Genomic DNA, 27,043 nt, shown 5'->3' with positions numbered 1-27,043 from the left:
TTCTCATAGATCTGAAGGCTGGAAGTCGGAGATCAGGGTGTCAGCATGGCCAGTTTCTGGTGAGAGCTTTCTTCATGGCTCGTAGATGGCCGCTTTCTCTGTAGGTGCTCACATGGCACACAGAGCCTGCTCTTATGTCTCTTCTTGAAAGGACACTAATCCTGTTGGATACCTCACTTAACCTTAATTTTAACTTCCAAAGGTCCCATTTCCAAATACCATTCACACTGGGGTTTAGGGCTTCAACATACGAATTTGGGGAAGAGGGAACACAAACTTTTCTGTTCATAACAAGGGGCCACAAGGCAAAGTATTGGGAGTGGATTATAGGAGCTGACAGTGGTCCCCAGCTGATAGCCAGCAGGGAAATAGGGATCTCAGTCCTACAACCATAAGGAACTGAATTCTGCCAATAATCAGAGAGCTTCAAAGAGGACCCTGAGCCCCAGACCTGACCAATACCTTGTTCAGCCTGGTGAGACCCTGAGCAGAGAATTGATTCATGCATGCATGCTATGCCCAGACTGCCAGCATATAGAAGGGAGATAATAAATTTATGTTGCTTTACATTGCTAAGTTTGTGGTAATGTGTTACACATCAACAGAAAACTAATACACTCTTGAAGAGAAAGAATAAACATTATAAATATAAAGTTTATGGGCCTAAGGGGGCCCATGCAAGTGAGAAGCCCTGAAATATAAGCTTTGTTAGTTTCAAATAACATCATCTCTGCCTCCAAGGAAGAGAGAAGTTGAGGAACACAGGGCACCAATTGCAATATGATGCTGCTGTCTGGAGAGGGTCAGATGTCCAAAACCAATTTTTTCTCTTTAGAAGGCTTTAGAAGGTCCTTTGGACATCCTACCCTGGAGCTCCACCTGCACTTCCCTTGATAAGGCAAGACCTCTCCTCCAGGTTAGCTCCTGAGCTTCTAGCAGTCCATCCTCTTTGTTGGGGTCACACTACCCTCCATGCAATTCTTTTGAGGGCAAGTCATTTTTAAGAAGATCCAGGTAATCTCCCTTCTTCTAGGTCCACATCAGTCCCCAGGATACACCTCTCTTTGCCCCATGGCCAGTGAGAGGACAGTCGCTGTCAGCATAACCACCTCCTCCTTGTCCTACAAGTTCATCAGTCTCTCATCTTTAGGTTTTTCAAGCATGTGTCAAACTCTGTGTCTTATGATCACTGAACTTTAGGGTTACATCAAGCTCTCTGAGCAGTTTTCTTGAAATCCCCTGTCTTCCTCAATGTAGAGAGGGAGGAGAAAACCCTTCCCCCACCCCCATGCACTAATTGTCACCCAGTAGAAAGAACATTGATCTGGGATTCAGGAATTCTGAGCTCTAGTCTGGGTTCTGATACTAACTCACTGTGTGTCCTTGGGAAACTTTCTTTTCCATTCTGGGCCTTGCTTTTCTGGCTCAGTTAAAGAAAGATGTTGGACTAGATTCATTCATTTATGCAGGAAATGCTAACTGAACCCCTATTATGTGCCAGGAAATGTCTGGATACTGGGAATCAGCAGAGAACAGACTGGATGACCTCTGGAGGTCCTTTCAGCCCTCACATTCTCTGATGCTCCCCCCAATCCAGTTTCCATACACCCCCAACCCCCACTGTAGGCAGTCAGCCCTGGCCTTTCCCATGACCACGTTTTCTATCCCAGCAGTGTGTAGCCCCCTCTTGCTGGGACCTTTGATGGAACTAGGAGTGAGCTTCCTCTGCAGGCAGCATTGCTGTCTCCCTCTGTTATTGCCCATCAACCTGATCTGTCTGGCCTGGAAGTACTGCCTGGCCAACCACAACGGAAAGGTTTATTTGTAGAGGTCAGGAAGTCCCCCACGACCCCTCTCCATCCACCTCTGGGACAGGAAGCCCCAGGAGGAAAAAACAAAAGATGAAACGCTGGCTGACTTCCCAGCTTCCAAATGTTCAACAATACTTTGGTCTGGAGGATCCCTTCTGCCCAATGGACAGTGACCTCCCTCAGCTGCTCCTTCCTTGTCATTGGGCCCCAGGACCTCAGTTCCTTTCCAGGGGGTCCAGAAGGACTTAGGTGACGTAAAAGAGGTAAAAGAAATGAAGATTGACTCCCTGGGAAAGGATGCATGTTGTCTTATCCTAAGCTAAGCCTCCGTGTCTGGGAGGGAAGGAGGCCGGCCGAATTCACAGAGTGGGAAAAACATTCCCAGTGGTTAAGGAAGCAAGTGACTCACCTGCTCTGACCTTCATCTATGCCTTCCCATGGCCAGGGTGGCTTCCGGGAGGGGGTGGGAATGGAAGAGATCTCCTAGCCTCAACTTTTGCTTCCTGAGTTACTTAGGGACCCTTACTTATGACATCCCCTTCCATCCATCACTCTTCTCCTAACATCTTAGCTAACCTGCCTGGAAGAAAGTTAATATCAAGAGGATATGACTGTGTAGATGCCCAGGGCCCTGTGCTTAGAAGGACCTTGTGCTTGGTTTAATGCTCTGTTCTTGCCATCTTGAAATTCTTGATAATTTCTGAATATGAAGCCCACATATTCTTTTTACCCTAGGACCTGCAAATTACACAGCTTGTCCTGATTTAGGTGTCCCATGTATTTCGTTCTAAGCCAGGTACTTGACATACTCCTTCCATTCCAGTCTCTAACTATGCTGAGTTAGGGACTGTTAGCTCCTTGTCACCACTGATGAAATTCAGGCTTAGGTAAATAACTTGTTTAAGGTCACATAGCAAGTACAGGGTGGAGCCAGGATTCAAGCCCAAGTCTAACTCCAGCGTTAGTGTTCATTCCTGTCCACAATGCTGTCTCACGAAGAGAAATGCTTTTACTTCCCACTTTATGGGAGAGCTGAGTCTGGAAAAGCAGTTCAGGAGAGTCAGGCAGGGGACCAGTCAGTGACCAGATCTGGAAGTTCATGCAAGCCCTGAGTATATCTTTTTCGAGAATGATCTGCATGCACACTCACACACTCACACTCAAACATTCATGCACACACACTTGCACACATTCACATCCACCCACACACACCACCTAGCCCAGAACCTTCCTTCAGAAGCAGTTCACCTGGGGAGAAGCAAGATTCAAGTGTACATTCCCTAGCAGTGGTTCAATAACTAATTTAAAAACTGGATCCAGCCTAAAGTTTATCTTTTCTAAATTCTTTCCTTGATATATATAGTTTTTCATTTCTAGCATTTATAATTTTATTAGACTGAGCTGTTTTTTTTCATATCTACCTATTTTTGTTCCATAATCCCCTATTTTTTGTAATTGAAACATTTTCTTCTTTTATCAGTTTGAAGATATTAAAATGCTTATTTAAAAAAAAAGCAGTTCAATTAGGTGTACCATTATAGTATCCTAAAGTGTCAACACCACAGGGACCCTTTAGGGAAGCACCTAATCTGATCATCAGATTCCATTGTTTGACATGAGAAAACTGAGTCTCTGATAGGAAAGAGAGTCGTCTAGGGCACACACTTTACCAGTGGCAGAGCTAGGGGCCACATGCCAGCCTCCGGATTCTCAGTTCAACAGTACAGAATGAGGGTGAATTGACAAGAGGTAAGATGGGGCCACTACAGGTGTATCTGAACAGAAAGGAAGCTGATCTAGAGGTTAACCAGACTTTCTTTCTCTCCTGACCACCCTTCCTCTGCACCCTGGGCAAAACTTACCCATCAGCATCTGAGAAATGCTTTGCTTCTGACACTGTCTGGGCACAGAATCCCTTTACCTCTGTATACATATTTATAGTAATGCTGTAGCTCAAGACCCCAAACACCTGCTTTAAGGGGTTAAGCAGTTTGGATTAGGAAGGTTGAATTGTTCTTTCATTCATAAGCAAAACAAAAGACAAAGGCAAAATATAAACAGGATGAGGCATGAGGGTTTAATTACCCTGTAGAAACTGGAGAGTTTCTATGAAGTAAAAAACAAAACAAAGTACCATGACCTGCCAGGAACTGCCCCGGAGAGCAGATGACCTGGGGCTGGGCCCAGCTTATGACCTTCTCTAAACAGTTTCCCAGCACCAGCCCCTGAGGCCAAACTGGGCTAGAGTCATATGGTTAAAAATGCAGGGTTTTGATACCTTCCATCTTTCATTCTAAAAAGCCTTCTCCTTTTATATTTCCTCTTTGATAGCTCTGGGTTCAAGTTTTGACTCTGTCACTTAATAAATGTGATTTGGGGCATGTGGCATAATCTCACTAAGCCTCAATTTTCTCATCTGTAAAATGGGCATGATCCTCAAACCTATGTTCAGATCTCAGGGGATTCCCAGAATGTGTGACTTTCAGGGGAGTCCTGGCAAACTGGGAAGGTTGTTCACCTTAGGCTATCAGGAAGTTCATTTTAGTAAAGCACTCATCATGGTGGCTGGCACACAGTACTAGCTCTAAAAATAATAATTATTTTTTCTTCTTACTTCAGATACTTAAAAAGCACCTCTGCCTGCCACACTGTGTGCTTGGCCCTGTTAGAGTAAATTACAAACATTTGTAGAGCTCACTTTATAGTTTACAAAGTATTTTTGTACCTATTATTTCATTTAATCTTTACAATAGCCCTATGAAGGAGGTAAAACTCAACATCCCCATTTAACAGGTAAGATAGCTGGAGTTCAGAAAGATGAGTGACTTGTTCAAAGTCACTCAGTGAATAGGTTGCTAGGACTAAATGGCCACCTCCAGCCATTCATATGTTGAAGTCCTAATCCCAATTGTGATGATATTTGGAGGTTGAGCCTTTGGGAAATAATTCAGTTTAGAGGAGAGCATAAGGGTGGAGCCCCTTATAAAGGACTGGTGCCCCTATAAGAAGATGAGACCAGAGCAACTCTCTCTCTGCCATGTGAGGATACCGCAAGAGGGTGACACTGCAAACCAGGAAGAAGGCTCTCACCAGGAACTGAATCAGACTGATTCAGTTTGATTTTGGACTTCTCAGCCTTTAGAACCATAAGGAGTAGATTTCTGCTGTTTAACACACCTAGTCCATGGCATTTTGTTATAGCAGCCTGAGACAGCTAGACATAGGTGAAGGGCTAGGATATGAACGTGAGTCTCTTTGCTCCAGAGCTTAATAACTTTCACATCATACTGCGTTCTCTCTCTTGCTACCCTTCTCCCTTCTAGTCCACTGAGGCTGCTGGTAGCTCCTGTTCCATTTCCCCTTTATCAAGCAAAATCCCTTTCTGCAAGCAAGGAACATATTTGGCTTATATAAGCAGAAAAGGAATTGTTGAAAGGACATTAGGTAGTTCACAGAATCTCCTGGAGGGCGGAGAACTGGGCTTGGACCTTTCCCCCAGGAATCAACTCCCAAATTCACCATGTAGAACTGGCCCAGTGAAGACAATGACATTCACTGTTCTGGGGACTGGGACCACTCAGGTACGATCAACATGACCACTCCAAGATCCTGGAGTCTGCCACGACAGCTGCTGCCTCTGCTGCCAGCCATGGCTCACACTGATTCTGAACACCCCTGCTTCTTTGCCTCACTAGCTTCCAATTCAAAGTCTGTCTAAGGCAGGTGTATCTGATTGGCAGGGCCTAGGTCATGTGCCTTGTCTTAGTTGCAGGGGATGCTGGGAAAGTGAGTTGGCATTCTCAGTTTCTGTAAACGGAAGCCAGCTCTGCTCGTCTCATAAGATGAGGAACTCTCCAAACACTGAAAGGTCCTAAAGCTTGGCAGCCCAAAATAATTACAGTTGACATAGGTTTGAACTTTGTGTGTTCACTTATATGCAGATGTTTTTCAATAGTAAATACTACAGGACAACACCATCTGTGGTTGGTTGAATCTGTGGATGTGAAACTGTGGATAGGAAAGAACACTGGATAAGAAGGAATTGTGGGTATGGAAGGCCAACTGTAAAGTTTGTTTTTTTTTTTAAACAAGCTCTTTTTTTTTTTTTTAGATGTTTGGGGTAGGAGTTTTTATTAATTTATTTATTTATTTTTGCTGTATTGAGTCTTCATTTCTGTGCGAGGGCTTTCTCTAATGTGGCGAGCGGGGGCCACTCTTCATCGCGGTGTGCAGGCCTCTCACTATCGCGGCCTCTCTTGTTGCGGAGCACAGGCTCCAGACGCACAGGCTCAGTAGTTGGGGCTTACGGGCCCAGCCGCTCTGCGGCATGTGGGATCTTCCCAGACCAGGGCTCGAACCCGTGTCCCCCGCATTGGCAGGTGGATTCTCAACCACTGCGCCACCAGGGAAGCCCCCAACTGTAAAGTTATATTTGGATTTTTTACTGTGCAGGGTTGGCGTCCCTAACTCTTGCATTGTTCAAGGGTCAAATGTACAACTATTTGCTCTCTCCTACCTTCTCCATTCTCTCGACACCTCTAGGCCATCTACCTCCAAACTTCAAATGTTATTTTGTCTGATTATATTAGGTTGGCCAAAAAGTTTGTTTGGGTTTTTATAAGATCTTGCAGAAGAACCCGAACGAACTTTTTGGCCAAGCCAATACTTTACTAAAAGTGTCTCAGGTCTTGTGAATTAGTCCAGAGTAAAGTCTGAAGTCCTTAAATAATGTATACTTTTACACAGGTATGTTGCTCTGGGTCCTCCTAGAAGCAAAGTCAAGCAAGGTTTAAGGTGCAAGATTTTACAAAAATGGGAAAGGAGAGTTTGGTTGAACGATAAATCCTCCATTCAAGTCTGACCCTGAGTAAGCAGAAGGGAAAGGAGGGTTGGGTGGAAGTGTCCGATTCTGCTGTATGGTCTAAGGAAGGTTGGGTTATCCTGAAGCCACAAAGTTGGCTGTCAGAGGTCAGAGGAATCCCTTGCCTCTCAGGAATACACCTGCCTTAGTCTCCCTGTTGTGCCCAGTTCTTAGCTGACAGCAGCTCATGGGAGGTTATGTCTCAGCGCAGACTGGATGCTGGACTCAAGAGAGCAGCGTCTGGGGCCTTTGGTCTATTACACTCCTATAGTTGGCAGACTGAAAGACACCTTTTCATGGCCACATAACATGCTCTTCTCTCTGACCCCAGTGCCTCCTTCCCAGCATTTTCTTTTTGACCAATTCCTCTTGATCTTTTAAAACAGGTCTCCAATCTTCTCTGTGAAGTCCTCCTTGGAACTCCCCAGTTAAAGTGCTCCCACAGCGCCCTCCATCCAGCAGTCTCCTAGCAGCCATTGCACTCTTTATAACTGTTTAGATGCCTGTCTCCTCTCCAGTCAAGGCTCCTCTAAGGTGGGAACAATTTCTGTGTCCCCAGCACTTACACATTAGTAAATGTTGGGGCAGGAGTGAGTGAGTGTATAGATGGGACAGTTGGGTGAATGGGTTGATACCATGTCATCAGGGTCCTGCTCGTCCTTAAATAGTTCTGACAAGATAAGGTGAACGAAATTTTTCCTTATGTATTATCTCATATCCATCTCTGTCCCTCTCATCGCCACTGCTACCAATGTCTGGACTATGGCAGCAGCCGGCTACATGACCTCTTTGCCCGATCTCTCCTCCAGTTCATTCTCTACACAACATCAAAACAATGTTTTGACATGGAAGGGAGGGATAAATCAGGAGCTTGAGATGAACATACACACACTACTGTATAAAAGGTAGATAAACAATAAGGACCTACTGTATAGCACAGGGAACTCTACTCAGTAGTCTGTGATAACCTATATGAGAAAAGAATCTAAAATAGAATGACTGTATGTGCATGTATAACTGAATCACTTTGCTGTACACCTGAAACTAACACAACATTGTAAATCAACTGTACTCCAATAAAATTAAAATATTTTTTAAAGATTATGTTTTGAAAACAAAATATCCTTCAACAGCTCCCTGTTGAGAAGAGGGAAGACCAAACTATTTAGTCTGAGCTTTATGACCCCTTATGATCTGGCCCCAGTGACCTCTCCAGCCCTTCTCGCTGTGCCCCGTGTCACACCCCAAGCTTCTAGCACAGGGTTTCTCCTTGTTTCCCCCCTGCACTTGGCTGCTGCAGGCCCCTGTTTCCTCCCTTCTGCCTAGCAAGGCACCAACCCACCTTTTAAGATTTTCCTCAAAGTCATCTCGGCTTTCTAACCTTCTGTCAGCAGTTCTCCTGTCAGCAGAGTTGATCAGTCCCTCTTTGAGCCCCCATTTTACTCCTTATACTTTTTAGCCTGCAACTCCTAACACTCCATTTTTTCTTCTGCTCACTGTGATCGCCTTGAGGGCCAGGTTTATTTGTTTCTGATTCTGTGGGGCTTAGCACAGAGCCAGCAAAAAGTTTTTAGGTACTTCATAAATGCTTACGGTGGTTGCAGGCATACATGAATGAATGAGTGTTTAAAGGACAGGTTAATCTGGAATATTTGTATTTTAACTGGGGTTTTATATATATATATATAGAGAGAGAGAGAGAGAGAGGTCAGGATGTTTGTTTTTGTTTGTTGTTTGGTTGGTTTGCTCATTTGTCCAACATTGAAACCCCTTTCATATATCTGGAGAATTCTCTACCATATGCATCTTGCAGGAGGTCAGATCTTATCTCCCATTATAGAAGTGATGACAGCCAGATATTTGCTTTCCCAATCCCCCTTTACAGCTAGGGTATGCACATATGATCCAGACTCAATCAATCAGGTACGTTCTCCCAGAACTTAGAATAAGACATTTGGGTTGCAAGGAAGCAGGGACAATGGAGAATTCATTTTGGTAGTGTTGGGGGCAGTGGCCTTAACACCTAGATTTTGGGGTAGGAATGCCAGCAGAACAAGTATTGGCCTCTGGGTCCAGTGTTCAGGGCAGGGGTAGGGGTGGCAGAGGTGTTCTTATTGAATTGCTTCTGTAGCATGATTTGGGCTGAGGTTGTACCTGTCTTGGCTCCCTTTGTTTCTGCCAATGTTTTAACAGCTTTATTGAGATATAATCCACATACCACACAATTCACCCATTTAAACTATACAGTTCACTTTTTAATATAAGCATAAGTATGTGCAATCATCACCACAGTCTGGTTTATAATATTTCTATCTTCTCAAAAAGAAACATTATACCAAGGGCTTCCCTGGTGGCACAGTGGTTAAAAATCCACCTGCCAGTGCATGGGTTCGATCCCTGGTCTGGGAAGATCCCGAGTGCCGCGGAGCGACTAAGCCCGTGTGCCACAATTACTGAAGCCCGCGTGCCTGGAGCCCGTGCTCCACAACAAGAGAAGCCACCGCAGTGAGAAGTTGGAGCACCGCAACGAAGAGTAGCCCCCGCTCGCCGCAACTAGAGAAAGCCCACACGCAGCAATGAAGACCAAACCCAGCCAAATATAAATAAATAAATTTATATATGTAAAAAGAAAGAAACGCTATACCATGTAACTATCACTCCCCTACTCCTTGTCCCTCCCCTGTCCACATCAACCCCTAATCTACTTTCTCTCTCTAGATTTCTCTATTCTGGACTTTCATAGTAGTCATATGGTATGTGGTCATTTGTGACTGACTTACTTCATTTAGCATAATGTTTTCGAGGTTCACCCATGCTGTAGCATGTATCAGTACTTCATTCCATTTTTACAGCTGAATAATATCCTACTGTATACCAGATTTTGTTTATCCATTTGTCTGTTAATGGACATTTGGGTCTGTTAAAAAGAAATAAGCCCAAAATGGAGTCACTTCTCCTAAACCTCACCAAGACTTAATACCTAACCTAAATGCAGTTTCAGCCACTCCCAGGAGTGGAACTGTAAACCGATCAGTCTGGAATTTCCTGTCAGCAGTAGTGAGGTAATAAGCGCGATAAGACCCCCCCTTTGCTGCTCACTTAGGGAAGGTGACCCAGTCTGAAACAATTCTTTCTTTTCTTTTGAAAATAACTTCCTTGTCCTGCCCCATTTTCTGCCTATAAAAACCTCCCGTTTTGTACAACTCCTTGGAGTGCATCCCATCTTGTAAATACATTATTTACTAGATGGGATGCTGTCAGATTCATGAATCATTGAATAAAGCCAATTCGATCTTCAAATTTACTCTGTTGCATTTTGTTTCTTAAAGGTCTTTTCCATAGTTTGGCCATTATGAATAAAGCTGCTATAGACATTTGTATACAGGTGTCTGTGTGCATATATGCTTTCATTTTTCTGCCCATTTTTTGAGCCTAATTCTCCAAGCTTTCTGGTAACTCCACGAGCTATAGAAGATTATCTTAATAAATTTATTTCTTATTCTAATCAGTCAGAGTTGATTTCTTCTCTTTAAGTGAGGTCTTTACTCCTTTCGCTTGGGGCTAAATTCTTAGCCCCAGGACAAAAAGGCTATAATTGGCTAATATGACACACTTCCCAACTAACTTTCAAAGTCTTGAGTTTAGCTTTCTCTGTACTTTGATGTGGAGAATAAGGTCTAGAGAGGGAAAGTGACTTGCCCAAGTTCACACAGTCAGTCATTGGTATAGCTAGGACTAGAATCTAGGACTCTCCATCCCGATTTAATGTTCTTTCCACTACACTATGCTGCCCTTCATCAACCCAACAAATGTTGTCAAGCTCTGTGGCCATAAAATATATGGAAGAAGCAAAGGGTATAGAGTCCAAAGATGTGATTCCTATCCCTGGCTTTGCCACTTCCTAGCTTTGTGACCTTGGACAAGTTACAGTTTCTCTGGGCCTCAGCTATCTTATCCATAAAAGCTGGGGACTGGGGGGAGGAGATGGTTAGAGGGTGCAATCTCAAATGCCTACAGCCTCCTGCGGGTGTTACTGTTTCACTTATTGAACTATATTTTATACACTTATAATGTATTCCCTTAATTCCATTTTATAACAGAAACATTTATTTGCATTCAAAAGAATAAAATCTGTTGAAATTTCAGTCCTTTCTTCCATGGTTGCTTTTTCATCTCACATCTTTTCTATATTCCTTTTGATTCTTATTGTGCTTTATTTTTAAAATTTATTTATTTTTTATAAATTTATTTATTTATTTTATTTTTCGCTGTGTTGGGTCTTCGTTGCTGTGCATGTGCTTTCTCTTGTTGCGGTGAGCCAGCGCTACTCTTCGTTGCGGTGCGTGGGTTTCTCATTGCAGTGCTCTAGGCACCCGGGCTTCAGTAGTTGTGGCATGTGGGCTCAGTAGTTGTGGCTTGCAGACTCTAGAGTGCAGGCTCAGTAGTTGTGGCACACGGGCTTAGTTGCTCCACAGCGTGTGGGATCTTCCTGCACCAGGGCTCAAACCCGTGTACCCTGCATTGGCAGGAGGATTCTTAACCACTGCACCACCAGGGAAGTCCCGTTATTGTGCTTTATTTTTGTAATGTCACCTTAAGTTGTATTATTTCAACACAGACACACTGCTTACTTCATTTTCACAAAGAAATGGGTTCTTCCCTTCCCCCATTTTTTGGAACTTGTGGTTCTCTTAATCTAGGTCTTATTTTCTTCCTTTTGTTGAAGGCATGGTTAAGAAAGATTTTACTTATAAGAAAAAGGTTTAAGAAAAATGACAATACAAGTACTTTGATCAATGGCAGAAGACATTTGGCCTAAATGTTGGGAAGACCATAGGGAATGGAAAGGACTAAGGCCCACGGTAGAGCACAGCCTGGACAAAGGATGGCAGCCAGATTTTTGGATTAATAATTAAAGCCTGGGGCTTCCCTCGTGGCTCAGTGGTTGAGGGTCTGCCTGCCGATGCAGGGGACTCGGGTTCATACCCCGGTCCGGGAAGATCCCACATGCCGCGGAGCGGCTGGGCCCATGAGTCATGGCCGCTGAGCCTGCGCGTCCGGAGCCTGTGCTCCGCGGCGGGAGGGGCCGCAACAGTGAGAGGCCCGCGTACCGCAAAAAAATAATAATAATAATAATTAAAGCCTGAAATCCTATTTTAATATAAAATCCCCTATTCTTTCAATTCAGGCAATTAATTCAATTAAAGTCTGGCCCACAGAGCGTTTTCTAATTGGTTGTTGAGGTCCTATCTTCATTGTTATTCTTCCTATGTGAGGGAGTACCAGCAGCTCTCTTGATGGGAGATGACAAAGGAGGAGCTGGTGCTGCCCTCTGCTGCTCAGTGACGGTACGTACCTGCCAGTCCTTTATTAGGGTTTGGGCACTGCCTGCAGAATTGATCAGATCTGCAAGGCCTTCTTGTGTGCCCTTCGTTCTATGGATGGGATGTCTGAGGCACTTGGAGGTCTTTCATTTCAGTACCTTGAAGTCATCTAGCCAGTCCCTAGGTAAAATCCACAAGCAGAATCTGTTCTCTGGTGAGCATCAGGGATGTGCTGGCACGGAGCACAAAGTGTAGAAGATGCAGGGAGAGGAGAAAGGATTAGAACAGGAGACACCAAAGGAAGCTGGAAGCTCCAGAAAGGGGCACAGTTTAAGGAAAGAAAATGGAGAGAAAAGAGTGGATTTGAGAAACAGTACAAACAGAAAACCAGACCTGGGGAGGCATGGGATCCTGAGAATGAAGGGGTAGGACTACCAATGCCTCCCAATGACTTGTACGTTGTGCTACCAAATTCATCTTCATAAAAGTTCAGTTTGATCATTCATTAACTTTAGCCTATTTTGGCTTTCATACTGCAAGGCAATCTGCAAAGTGGACAATGAATGCTCCTACTCACCCCCAGTCAATCTCCCCCACTAGTCTGTCATGAATCCTAAACTTGGTGGGGGTCAAGAAGTCCCAGTGTGAGTGCCAAGTTCAGTCGCTTTCTGGCTGTGTGATCTTGGAGAAAGACACTAAACATCTGGGAGTTTAGTTTTCTCATCTTTAGTTTACTCATCTGAACAATGGCTCCCTCTATTAGGCAGTTATGTCGAGCCCAGTGGCACATGAGATAATGTCTGACATCTATCATCTTATTGAATCTTCACAACCCCAGGGAATGGGCACCACCGTTATCCCCTTTGTTCAGATGAGGACACTGAAGCTCAGAAAGGTGGGGTAGCTTGCCCACGGCTACAATGCTAGTAAGTGACAGAGCTAGAATTCAAACCCAGGCTGCTTAGCTCTAAAGCTTTATTGCACTGAATCTCTGTATTGGTTAGCTTTTGCTATAAAATGACTCACCCTGAAACACAGTGGATTAAAACAATGATCACTTTATTTAGCTCGTATTCTATAGGTCACCTGGTCTTGGTCAGCTCAGCAGATCTATGCTGGGCTCCCCCTCGGGTCTGTAGTCAACTGGCAAGTTGGGTGGTGGCCTCACTCACATATTGGGAGCACATTTTTTCTCCTCCAGTGTGGCCTCTTGTCCTCCAGCAGCCTAGCCTAGGCTTATTCACATGGTGGTCTCTCGACTCCAAGTGTGGCAAGAGAAGGAAAGCCCCTGTACTCAAGCATGTTTCTAGTCAAAGTGAACAACAAAGCCAAACCAGAGCCAGTGTGGGAGGAACTTTTAAAAGATGTAGATAGAAGTGAATAATTCCTGGCCATTTTTACAATCTGCCATAGCTGCTAAACTATAATCCCTATGTGACAGAGTTGATCAAAGGAGATAAAAGATATGCATAAGCTTTGTAAATTTTTATAAAGCACTATCTAGATGAGAGGAACTGTCTATTAGATTATATTCCACTAACATCTGAGACTCAATATGTCTGATTATTATCTCCATTTTACAGATGAGGAAACGAAAGTCCAGAGAGGACACAGCATATGTAAAGACTTGTAAGTGAGAAATAGCTTAGTATATGCAATCTACTTATGAGCAATCTCTGGTGCTGAAGCAAAGGTAAGAAGTAATAAAGGGTGAGAAGTGAGGTTGAAGAAGTAAGAAACTTAAACTTGATTTTAAAAGCTCTGGGATCTACCCAAGAGAAATGAAAACATATGTTCACTTGAAGACTTGTATGAAAATTTTTTAGCAGGAGTTTTAGCACCAAAACTGGAAACAATACAAATGTCTATCAACTGGTGAATAAATAAACAAAATGTGGTACATCCATGGAATACTACCGAGCAACAAAAAGTAAAGAACTACTAATATTTACAAAATTATGAAAGAATCTCAAAAACATCATGCTACATGAAAGAAGCTATATTAGTTTCCTAGGGCTGCCATAAGAAAGTACCACAAACTGGGTGGCTTAAACAATAGAAATTTATTTTTTCACGATTCTGGAGGCTAGAAGTCTGAGATCAAGGTGTTATCAGGGTTGACTTCTTCTGAGGCCTCTCTCCTTGGCTTGTAGATGGCCCTCTTCTCCCTGTGTCTTCACATGGTCTTCCATCTGCAGTGTACATGTGTCTTAATTTCCTTTTCTTATATGGACACCAGTCATATTAGATTAGGGCCCACCCCAATAACCTCATTTTAACTTAATTATCTCTTTAAAGACCCTATCTCCGAATATAGTCACATTCTGAGCTACTGGGGGTTAGAATTTCAACATATGAATTTGGGGTGGGGACACAATTCAGCCCATAACAGAAGCCTAACCCAGAAAACTACATATTTTATAGTTCCATTTATATGAAATTTCTAGAAGAGACAAAATTATAGCGACAGAAAGGAGATCAGTGGTCGCCAGGTGTTGGGGGTGGGAATAGGGGTTGATTGTGTAAGCAGGGAATGAGGGCACAAGGGAACTTTTGGGGGGCAATGGAAGTGTTCTAAAATAGGACTGTGGTTCTTAAGCAGGGAGTAATATCACCAGTTCTGTGTTTTAGAAATGTCATCGTGGAACTGGTGTTAAAGATGGACCGGGGGCTTCCCTGGTGGCGCAGTGGTTGAGAGTCCGCCTGCCGATGCAGGGGACACGGGTTCGTGCCCCGGTCCGGGAAGATCCCACATACCGCGGAGCGGCTGCGCCCGTGAGCCATGGCCGCTGAGCCTGTGCGTCCGGAGCCCGTGCTCCGCAACGGGAGAGGCCACAGCGGTGAGAGGCACACGTACCACAAAAAAAAAAAAAAAAAAAAAAAGATGGACTGGAGTGGGGAGCGGGGGCAGATTGGAACAGAGATCAGGCTAGAGAAGATGTAGATGAGCATGATTTCCTTTATAAGCCGAAAAACAAGTTAAAAAAAAAAAAAAGACTGATGATAAAGAGTGTCTGAAATAGGGCAGGTCCAGGGAGATCAGAAGGGTGATGGAGGCATTTCCTCATCAGACAGAGAAAGGGGAAATGAGGAGAATTAGTTTGGGGGGAGTCTACCATCTGATTTTGTCTCTTACTCTATAGAGTCTTGGAAGAAAATATTGAAAGGTAAGATACTTCATATTAGTCAACCCAAAATGTATGGAGTGTTTACTAGATAAAATCCTGTCTATAAAGATTGTACATATAGGAATGCATGGAGCATCCCTTCGGGGTCTTCAGCAGCAGTGCTGTTTGCAGCTCTCAAGCTTGTTTAGGATCTGGACTTGGTCCTGACTTTTGTCCATAAAAGGTCACTCCTCTCCCCCTATTTCTGATCACTGGGCCTTTGAAGGCATCTAAATCTCCCCAGTTAACTTATCAGTAAGGCTCCCCTTGATAACAAGACTGTGTAACAATTTCATTGGTGGAGGGAAAGGAAAGATAACACCTTCCACAAACAATGTTCTGTAAATCAACAAAAGGGATTATAGAGCAGAACAATATTTAATTCAATTCCATTCATTCATCCATCTACTCATTCTGCCATTCAGTTATCAGTCAACAAATGTTTGCTAAGGGCCTACGCCATGCCAGCTATGACCACGCTGGGTGCTGGGAATCCAGGGATGAAAACACTTTTGAAAATTTCCCATTCCACGGGAACCGAGGATCTACTACATGTTCTCCTCCTGCAGTTTCAGGCCTGCAGTTTCTGAGGCACCCCTGACTGAGGACCTTCTACATAGAAAAGACCCCAGAATGCCTTACTTCCTTCTCAGACAAACACCAACCACCACCTCCCACCCCTGTAGCTTAGGCAGACATGTTGTGACATTCAAGACCACCCTCACCCCCACCCACCTCTCTGTTTCACAGAGTTAGTTGGCCAAAGTTGTCACTACCCTCTATCTTCAGTTCCTTTTCTCACTCTTCCTCACTCCTTAACTCACTGCAATCTGGCTTTTGTGCCGCTCACTCCTCTGGCCCATGTCACCAGAGGCCCCCTAATTGCCAAATCCAGTGCATTCCTCTCAATCCCTACCCAGCACTACTTTGGGGAAGCATTTGACACTGTCGAAAATTCCTCCTTCAAACTCACTTCTCCTCTTGCTTCCACTTTGAACCCTCTAAGTGCTCCTTCTCCCTTAACTGCTGACGTTCCCTGGGGTTCTGCCTTTGGCTCTGTCCCTGGTTCATCTAATCCCCTCCAGTGGCTTCAGTTCCCATCTACATGTGTGTATCCCTACTCTAATTCTGCATCTGGGCACGGGCATACCCCACAGTCTACTGGACATCTCCAATGGGTTTGTTTCCTCTCATAACATGATCTCGTAACTTTTTGTTAACTTCTCTGTTTCCATCCAGGGCCACATGTCTCTTGTATTCTATCGTACCTCACAGACATAGTCAGCTCATAGAAGGAACTCAATCAACAATTGGAGAATGAATGAAGAAGCAATTATCCCAGAGGAATCTTTCCACTGGCTTCTCAGTATCCTGAGAAAGATATTGCTAATCTGAGATTTAAAAGAAACAAAAGCCTGAGATAAGCTGAGCATATCAGGTTCAACAATTTAGGGATTACAAAATGAGGGAATTGTTGAGAAAATCTGTAGTGACAGACAAAAACTGGAGACAGTGGGAGAGAGGAACCATGGCAACCTATGGCTGTGTTTAAACGGAAATTCTGAGGAAGTAGAGACAGTGGTTAAGCCAAAGAAGAAAACAGAATAGTCATAGAGAGAGAAGCAGTGATGCCAGGAGACAGACTGAGCAAAGAGAGCAGCCCACTCCATCAGGACTGTGTCTAGAATGGCCTCTGCCCCTTCTTCACTGGAAACTAAAGCTGAAACCACACAGCGTTTCCTCAGGAAGTATTCCCACCCAGCAGAGTTTGGGAGCCAGAGAGCAATGGTCTGTAAGAGAAGGATCACATGCTTCTTTTTAGCCCTGAAAGCCAATGCCCCCTGCCCCCAATTTTAATAATTCAGAAATGATATGCTTGAGACAAAACATCTCATAGCCAATTTCCAATTAACTTTCATCTTCAGCATCCACTCCACCTCCAGCCCCCTTCCAGCCCCCAAGGGAATGGACAAAGGAAAACAATGTACAAAGCCACTGCAAGATGGGGTGGGGGTGAGGTCCTCCTGCTCTTCTTCTGAATGTCTGCGGCAACAAAGATGGCACCATGAGCCTCCGGTGGCTGAGCTGAGGGATGAATGGGCTGGGGTGTGAGTGTGGGCTGGGGGGAGGTGTGATTCGGTGCCAGGTATGAAACAAGGGAACCAGTGTCTGAGTGTCCTCTTGCCTCATCCACCTTGTTTTGATAACTGAGACGTTTTACATTGATTTTTACAGAACTGATAAAGTGTTTAAAAACAGCACCTGGAGCCTTATCTCACTGTTCCCTGGGCTCCTGCCTCCCCAGCTGTCAGGAAGGTTGATGTGTCCTGGCCTTGGTGGCTGTACATTCCACAGGACAGTCTGCACAAAGAATATGTATTCTCATAAAACAGCTTTTTTTTAAAGAGGAAATACAGGTGTGTTTTGTGTTGTTAAAAACTATAAAAATGGCAGCACTCTGAGTTCATTTCTTTTATATTTTGCCTAAAGTGAGAGGAGGGATTACACATCTAATCCTGGAAACCCAAGTCCACTTTTCCCTGCATTTCTTCTGATCCTCAGGCTGGGTTGGTTGCCTCCTGTGGGCTCACATGGCACCCTGTGCTACCCTTGCACTGTATTGCTGTTTATTCCCCCCCAACTCTAAAATCCCCAGGGATGAAGACCATGCTGTGTTCCCATTGGTCACACAGGATCTAGTAGGTAGGAGACCTTTAGTAACGTTTGATGAATGAATGTACGAATGATCTAATGCTAAATACCTTGGTGTTAATAAGTCCTGGGACTCTGGAATGGACCTTGGACAGTTATGTGGCCTCGAGTCATAATTCTTAATCTTATACTCATTTGTTCTAACCCGTTACCCTGACTGGAATGCTATCCACCAGAGACCTATGGCAGCCCCGAAGCCCAGCCAGCTGGTGGGGCTCCTGAGTTGCTCTTACAGGCCCTCTTCCCCTGCTTGCGGTCTGGGGATCCTGCCCACATACAGGTTGACAGCTCCTCATTCCCTCCCAATATTGAGCCCCATCTAGATTTCCCACCCCATGCCCTGTCAGAATCATTAGACTCTCCGAAGCCAATCATTTCTGGGGTAAAGTGGGATGCAGAGGAGGAAAGAGGAGGGTCAGCCTTCTCTTTCTAACATCAACCTTAGGTTCTGTTTTGAGACATGGAGACTTGATGCTATGGCTCCCACTGCTGGTATCACCTGACACTGCCATCCCCAGAACTGCTCATGTTCTTAAAACTAATCTTTTTTTTTTTTTTATCCCATTCTATTTTATTTATTTCTTTATACAGCAGGTTCTTATTAGTCATCCATTTTAAACACATCAGTGTATACCTGTCAATCCCAATCTCCCAATTCATCACACCCCCATCCCCACCCCCCACTACTTTCTTCCCTTGGTGTCCATACAGTTCTCTACATCTGTGTCTCAATATCTGCCCTGCAAACTGGTTCATCTCTATCAATTTTCTACATTCTACATTTATGCATTAATATATGATATTTGTTTTTCTCTTTCTAATCTTAAGCCTCATCCTTAAGGAATAGGGAGTGAGTTGTCTTATTTAAAGAAACAGTGTTTGGGCGGACACGGGTTCATGCCCCGGTGCAGGAAGATCCCACATGCCACGGAGCGGCTGGGAACCATGGCCACTGAGCCTGCGCGTCTGGAGCCTGTGCTCTGCAACGGGAGAGGCCACAACAGTGAGAGGCCCAAGTACCACCAAAAAAAAAAAAAAAAAAAAAAAAGCAGCATTTGAGGTGAAGGAAGGAATGGTGGTACTTTTCCTTTTTGGAGATTTGCCTTTTACATTTCAAATAGGGAAAACACCATGCCTGGAGTAGGAAGATGAGTTAATTTTACGTTGCTAAATGCACTTTTTCTTCAAAATGAAAATATGTTCATTTTTTTTCTAACAATAAAAATGATACTTGTAAAAATGACTCATAAAAATTCAAAGATGCACAAAAACAGTAAAATAAGGAAAAGAATAAAAATCAGTCCAATGCTCTCCTCCAAAGACAACCACAGTGTTTGAGCATGGGCTCTAGGCACACCTGGGTGGGAACCTATCTCCACCACTTACTACCTGGATGGTTTGGGGCAAGTTACTTAACCTCCTCTCTGAGCTCCAGTTTCTTCATCTGAAAACAGGGATAATAGTAGGTAAGTAATAATATTTATTCACTTTATAGAATTATTTTGAAGAATAAATGAGAATATTAAAGTAAAAGGCCTAGCATGGTGCCTGTACACTTTCCACACTCCAAGAATGATAAGTAAGAGTGAACACTGTCTCAGATCACCTTTTTTCTTAATCCAGTGTTTTTCCCCCTCAAATCTCACTTCCTTCAGTGTGATTGAATTTAAGTCAATAAACGTCACTGAGAACCTATTAGATGCTGGTGAGGTTGCTGTTATTATATTAGAAGGAGGCCAGTTCTAAAATTCTACTTAGTTATTAGTTTAAGCAAAACTTGTCATGGAACTTATATGAAATCATTTCCCATTCATTCTTCCTATCAACAACATAAAACTGATTTCAAATTTGGCTTCTTTTTTGGTGAAGGGATAATAGAATTTAACAGGGTTGTTTCAGGATTAAATGAGTCATTCTCTGCCAGGTCCCCACAACATGGTAGGTGCTCAATAAATGATAGTTATTAACATTCCAGTGATGCACATGAGCTGAAGGAGTTTCATACCTATGATTTATGGGTGTTAAAGTACAGAGCACTTCTTTCTTCTCTGATTTAGTTTTGACCCTAGAACTAAGCTTTCAGGCATTATTTAGAAAAACACTAATCTCCTGGCCACAGTCCTAGGCTTGTACACTGGCATTTGTTAGCTGTGGTTTCCTCCATAAACCTAATCAAAGATCCATTCCACCCCCCCACCAACTTTCCTCCCTCCACCTTGTACCCCCCCCGCAACAATTGCCTTGAAAACTTCTAAGATAAACTCCTGTTTACCTGGACTCTATATTCCCACATCCTTTAGATATTCAACATATATCATTTGTTACTTGGCTTCCACTGAAAGCAATTCTCACTTGACTGATGTGCACAGGGATTCCAAAATTCTGCAGTAAAGTGTGTTAGACTTTCACAGTACTTATTATTTTCCTATATGCGTTGTAAACTAATAATGAGGCAGCAAAATACAATGTCTAAGATCATGGATGTTGGAGCCAAACTGCCTGGGTTATAATTCTGGCTTTGCCACTTACTCTGTGATCTTGGGCAAGTTACTTAACCTCTCTGTGCCAATGTTTACTTATCTGGAAAATGGAGCTAATAACACACCTTACTTTCTAGGACTCTTATGGAGGTTAGATGAGTTACTATTTGTGAAGCACTTGGAACAGAGTCTGGTATATAGTTAGTTGTATGCAAGTGTTAGTTATATAATAATAGTTACCATTTTTAGAGCACTTAGCTATCTGCCAGGCACAGAACATGTTTCCTTCAATCCCCTCAATCATGCAAGTTAAATTATATTTATAGTAGTGTTCTAGAGCTGGCCCATACTTGCTTATGAGAGCTGAATGTTAAAGTTTCAGAAAGTTTGCAAGTCACTTGTTAAACAGAGCTGTTACTAAAAATTAAATTACATAACTTACTATTAAATAAATTATATTAAAAACAAAGATAATATTCAAATCTTATTTCTCAATTATATTACTACATTTTACTATCATCTATGCTCTTGAGGTTATTTGCTTATTGTATCTGTACAGTGGAAATAATGGTGTGATAGTGTGCGTCTCTTCCTGACTTTGCATTCTGTGACATCACTATCTGTAGTTTGGAATCTGCTATGGTGGGAATATTTACACCACAGAAGCTGGCAACCACTACAAATCAGGGCTTTTTTTATTTGGTAAATTGGTTCTTAATCATTTATCAGAACATCACTGCATATCATTGTCCCTTCTTTAAAGATGATGAAAGTGAGGACTAGAGAGGTTAAATGATTTGCCCAAGGCCACACAGCTAGGAAGTGGTGAAGCTGGGATTCAAGCCTAGGTTTTTGTTTGTTTGCTTTGCTTGCTTTTTAAAAGAAAAATGTATTTCCAAAGCCCACATGCTTTCCAGTCAGCTACCCTCCCCTGAGGTAGGAATGTTCAAGGCTGGGTAGGCCTCAGACATAAGCAGAAGAGCCTTCCCTTCCCCCTCCAGCTCCCTGCCCTTAATATACAAGCCCAACTCCCAACCTGCCCCCTCCAGGGCATAGCGGTGGTCATTCCTTTCTACTCTCATTATTCCAACCCAGTCTTGGAGATGCCTTTGATCATTTATCTTAACTTGATAATTCCATTACTGTCTTGCCTGGGGTCCATTTGTCCATTATCCCTTCTTCCCAGAATCTTTTTTCTTTTTTCCAAGGTTAAGACTAAACCTATCCTTTCCAATACCCATCCTTACCTGTACCTATTTTCTGTTTTACTTATTTGAGAAGACCTGGCACAGTAGTTAAAGATTTCCTGAATAATCATTTAAACTTTTTATAGATGTAAACATACATATAGAAAACCATATATATCAAAAGTGTACAGTTCAAATTTTCACAGACTTGACACACCCATGGGATTAGCACACAGATTCACAACCAGAACATTACCTTTTTCTCAGAAGCCTCCTCCTACTCCCTTTCATTTTCTATCTTCCCAAAGATAACCACGAATCTGGCTTCTAAAAAACATGCAACTCTTTTAATATTGGCAGATCTAGGACCATGTTGGACCAAGTAGTCTATAAGTATTATCATCTGCTCCCTTTAGGCAGGGAGGTAGTATCAAGACTCTTCTTTGGTCAATTTTGACTTCTTTTCCAATCCTGTGGAGCAATGACTAGAAACAAGTTCCAGTACCAGTACTACCACTTAACCCTGTGACCTGGAAAATCCGTGTCTCCTCTCTTGAGCCTCAGCAATCTAGTCTATAAAATATGGACAAACAATCCATTTGCAGGGATCCTATGAGAGTCAAATGAAATCTCACTCTCAAAGCCTGGTACAGTGTGCCTGGTATATAGTAATGTAATAACTTTTCTTTTTTAAAAATTTTATTTTATTTATTTATTTTTTTTGCGGTACAAGGGTCTCTCACTGCTGTGGCCTCTCCTGTTGCAGAACACAGTCTCCAGACGTGCAGGCTCAGTGGCCATGGCTCACGGGCCCAGCCGCTCCGCGGCACATGGGATCTTCCCAGACCGGGGCACGAACCCATGTCCCCTGCATCGGCAGGCGGACTCTCAACCACTGCGCCACCAGGGAAGTCCTGTTGTTGTTGTTTTCTAACTTTAGTCATTTTATTATTTGTCAATTCCAAGTACAGATACTAATTGTTGATTTCATTGTGTGCAGGCATGGCATTGAGGGGTATATGTATATTATCCCGTTTATAACTCTGGCCAAATAAAATTCTTAAATTTTCTCATCTGCTCCTTCTCTCAGTCTTCATATCTCAGTAATCAAAGGCATCACCATTAACCTAAAGATTTAGGTTCCAAATCTAGGCATTTTCCTTGATTACTGTCTTTCTCATACTCCACTCATCTAATTCATTAGCAGTTTTTGCTGAAAACCCAAGTTACTCAGTTCTCAATTTCCAGTACATACGATCCTATTTTAAGCTGCTACGGTCTCTCACTTAAAAATCTCCAAGAAAATGTAAGCTACAGGTGAACAGGCTCTGTGTGTTATTGATCACAGCTGTATCCCCAGGGCCCCAGTACCCAGAACAGTGCCTGGCCCTTAGTAGGCTTTTGCTAACTATGTCTTGAATGAATGCATGTTGCAACAAACATTTGAAATGGGTGTTATTGCTACTTCCCATCTTTTTTTCTTTTTTTAAAAAATGTTTTGGTCGGGCCTTGCAGCATGTGGGATCTTAGTTCCCTGACCAGAGATCGAACCTGCGCCCCCTGCACTGGAAGGGCAGAGTCTTAACCACTGGATTGCCAGGGAAATCCCATTATTTCCATTTTGTAGGTGGGGAAACAGGCTTGCAGTGGTTAAATAACTTACCTAAGTTCACACACAAATATCAAAACCAGGATTCAAATCCAGGGTCTAACTCTAGAGCCTGCTCCATTATCCACTATGCTGCCCTACTGAAATACAATGGCTTCTGCTAAATGTTTTTTTAGCTGATGTTAGGAGAAATTTTAGTTGAAATTCCCCAATTCGAAAACTTTTCTTGAGAATAAAGTGCACGTGCCCCTTCACACAACCTTGTAGGCATAGCATGATTTGGCTTCTTCGGTCTCATCCCTCCTCATCGTCCTTTTCTCCCAGCATTCCAACCATAATGAAAACTATTCTCTTCCCAGCAAATACTCCCCCTCTCTCATCCTCTCTGGAAAACTTTCCCTGATTTCTCAATTCTGAGAGATTATAACAGGCAGTACTTTATCCCAGCTGGCAGGACTTTACTAAAATACTTGTTTATTTCTGTCCTTATTGTTCACTGCTATGTCTCAGTGCCTAAGAAGTGCCTGGAATAGACTGGGTACTTAATAAATATTTGTTGAATAAATGTATGAAAAGGTAAGGATTATTTTATCAATTTAGAGTTGGAAGGACCGTGGTTCCTAGAGATGAGGTATTTTGCCCTGGGTCAGTCACTAAGAGGCAGAGCTGGGGTTTGAAACTGGGGCTCTACACTCAGCCCCTGCAGAGCACGCCTGCGCTGCTAGGCCCTCACTTCCGTCCGCTCCTATTAGCTCCGCTTCGTTCAGCCTGCGCATTCTCCGAGACTAGTTTGACCCCCAGGCGGCCGCCGTAGCGCGTCGCCTCCGTTGCTGTGGGAAACGGCCCGGGACCTGCGAGGGAGGAAAGACGTTTCCCGCCGGCGGGAGCTGCAGTTGTAGTGGCCAGGGGAGCTCGGAGGCGGCGGGGCACGGCATAGCGGCACCATGGCGGACCAGTTTTATCTGGAAAATATAGACGAGTTCGTCACGGACCAGAACAAGATCGTGAGGAGCTAGGATTTGGGGAATGCGGGCGTGCGACTGGGGTCCTGGGCCCAGCGAGGGCGGCGGGGGCCTTGACGCCTCAGCGTGTGCCGCGTGGGGACTGGCCCAGGGGAGACGGTCCCCACGCCTGGTGCCCCAGGGCGAGCGAGAACTCTCCGGGAAGGATCTGTGGCTGGCGCGCAAATCCGCGTCCTTCGGGTGGGCGTGCTGGGTCCTGTGCACAGGCCCGGGGCCCCGGAAGTCGGGGGCGGGGGGCGGGGGAGGAACATTGGTTGATAATGTTTCTAAGGCGTCTCTACACCCGTCTGACTACGTGGTTGGCGTTTGAAGTCTCAAGTTTACAGTTGAGGAAATTGTGTTTTGACCGGTTTAAGTGACATGTTGTTTAACCTTCCGGCCGTCAGTTGGTTTCCTCCTCCTGGAAGTTTGGTATTGATACAGGCTTGGCCTGCCTCACAGGGTTGGAGTAAAGATCAAGTGAGACGATGGATATGAGATTGCTTCGCAAATCGTGATGACTGAGTGCCTACTGTGAGCTTTGGATACACATTATTGCATTTAGTCTCTACAGTGACCCATCTAGAGGTCGGTGGAAGTATCCTTAGAAAAGGCAGTTGAAGCAGAGGGATCAAATAATTTATTTGTGGTTAGTAAGGGATAATCAGTTTTCTAGCCTAGGTCTGTCTCCTTTGCTAGTGCTTTCCTCCACATCACACTGCCTTTGCCTAACCTATATAAGTCTTCTAATTATCGGAAACTCAGCGTTTAGAATTGGAAGACTTTGAGAGGAGGCTGACAGGTTATAAGGAAGTGGCAAATGACAGGAGAGTTCAACGAAGGATGGAAGGAAGATGAAAGCTTGATGCCAATAGTTCCCAGTCTAACCTCTTGATACAGTATTCAACAACTTCACTTATTCCCTGACCCCTGCACCACCTGTGCCCTTTGATGTTTGTATGGCTGCAACTTTCCTCAGAAGTTTCTGAGTTATACAGTCCAAAGTAACCTAGCTTCTGGGTGAGTTTGAGGATAGTTTTTGGTGGTGGCCCCAAAAAAGGACAGAATGTGAAAAAAAAGGGCCTTAGTAAAACAAGGAGTGTGAGAAAAATGAGATTTTTTTCTATGTATATTCAGGCTTTCTTTTTAGATTCTTGCATTAATCTGTGATACAAACTTCTTAGTATTTGTAAGATAAATATCTGAGCCCTACCTGCCTCGGTGGATGGTTCTTGGCAAAACTGGGGTGGCATCTAATGTAATTTATAAGGCTTAATCATCAAAGAGTAAGAATCTTCAGGAGCCCTTGGGACTGACCTGCACTCTGGAGTCATCTAATAAAACATTTTAAAAAACTCCTTCTTCTTGCAGGTGACATACAAATGGCTGAGCTATACACTAGGAGTTCATGTTAATCAGGCCAAACAGTAAGTACAATTTATTACTAATTTTAATCTGATTGGAATTTTTGGTTTTATTTGTTTTCTTTTGCTCTGTTAGCTTTACAGATAGTCTCTAGGTTAGAACCCACACCCCACCCACCCTGAAGGGGAATGGGAAAGAATACCTTTTTTTTACTACCTTTAATGCTTTTGTCTATTATTTAGGAGATAGGTGGACTTGTATACAAATGTGTGGTGATATTTTTACTGGATTTATTTGTAGCCTTGCCCTCTGGTTAACATCACTTTGTTATTTCTGATTTATTAAATGGGCTAGCCAATTCTGTTTACATCTCAGATTTATATGTCTGTTATCTTAAACATCTTCATTACATTTTCACATGTGCTCCTTAGGCCCATCTCTGGGTGTTACTGAAATAACTTCCATAATGAGGTCAACAGGTGTTTGACACAGGCTGTGTAACAGTATAAGACACAGTAGAACTATTTAAGTGAAACTAAAAAGGGAGTGTTCAGGATGACACAGAGCATTGCCCTCCTATCACCTGTCCTTGCTGAAACTTGTAGTCCAACTTGGGGCCAAAATGGAAGGGGCAGGCTTTTGAATTAACTTCAGAATTTCTTCACCTGAAAATGTGCAGGTGTTGTCTATGTCCAATGGGTAGGAATTGGTGAACAGACTGAGAGCACATATATTGAGTTAAATACTCATTTTGTTTGCTTTATTCCTAAAGGTGGTTTGGTTTTTCCCTATTCCTTGAGTCATAGGAACATTCTCTGAGTTTTAAAAAAAAATTCCTGATCTCTAGAACGGGTTGATTTGGCTTGATTTGGGTTGCTGTTTGGCAGATCTAGGAGTTTAATTTTGACTGTGATGTTTATGCCATCAAGACCTGAAACTCTTGGCCCAGGGATGGGTTCGGACTGGTTTTGACTATTTGAGATTGCCATTGCTAAGACCAGTCCTGGCCCAAACCTAACAGGTTTAGGTAACTTTGGGATTAGAGACCATAGAGTAATTATTTATTATGGTTATAGATGTTTAAATATGAAATGAGGTAACTGTTACTATATAAGCCTATTGAGATTAAAGGTGCATGTTGAGGACTGGAGATGAAATAAAGTTGCCTGCAATTATACTGTAGCTATAATTTTTATGGAATTATTTCCTATAATTTTTATGGAATTAATACGCTGTCTAGCCCCTGCCTGTCTACCAGTTTCATCCCATACCACTCTCTACGTCACTTATACTCTAGCCATATTTGCCTTTCTGTTCCTCAGATGTGCCAAGCCCATTCTCACTCAAGAAAATGTGTACCATTCCCTCTGCCTGGAATGCTCTTCTCACAGCTGTCCTCATTGTTCAGGTTTCAGCTCAAATTTCACACATTACTTCATATAACAACTCTTCCCTAATGCTGTATTTCAGGTGTCCCTACTCCTCTCTCTCTGTCATGCACCCTATTACTTTCTTTCATAATTATT

General features: G+C 43.4%; 1 protein-coding gene across 5 annotated transcripts in view; it reads left to right on the top strand.

Moving 5' to 3' along the window:
• POLD3 (DNA polymerase delta 3, accessory subunit) overlaps positions 1 to 27,043 on the top strand; it is a 179,855-nt gene that overhangs the window by 114,403 nt on the left and 38,409 nt on the right. For 2 of the 5 annotated variants that reach the window (XM_067038529.1, XM_067038530.1), the window contains exon 3: positions 25,524 to 25,579. Coding sequence is in view for 2 of the 5 variants with exons in the window: in XM_059070822.2 (XP_058926805.1) it covers positions 24,096 to 24,155; positions 25,524 to 25,579 (116 nt within the window). In the remaining 3 variants the exon portion in view is untranslated. Of the gene's footprint in view, positions 1 to 23,972; positions 24,156 to 25,523; positions 25,580 to 27,043 lie in introns of those variants that run through there. The other 3 variants (XM_059070822.2, XM_059070824.2, XR_010841406.1) reach the window with 3 other exon arrangements.

Source organism: Kogia breviceps, chromosome 7 (genome assembly GCF_026419965.1).
Source record: "Kogia breviceps isolate mKogBre1 chromosome 7, mKogBre1 haplotype 1, whole genome shotgun sequence".
NCBI classification, from domain to species: Eukaryota; Metazoa; Chordata; class Mammalia; order Artiodactyla; family Physeteridae; genus Kogia; species Kogia breviceps.
This window is presented reverse-complemented; position numbering and strand designations above follow the sequence as displayed.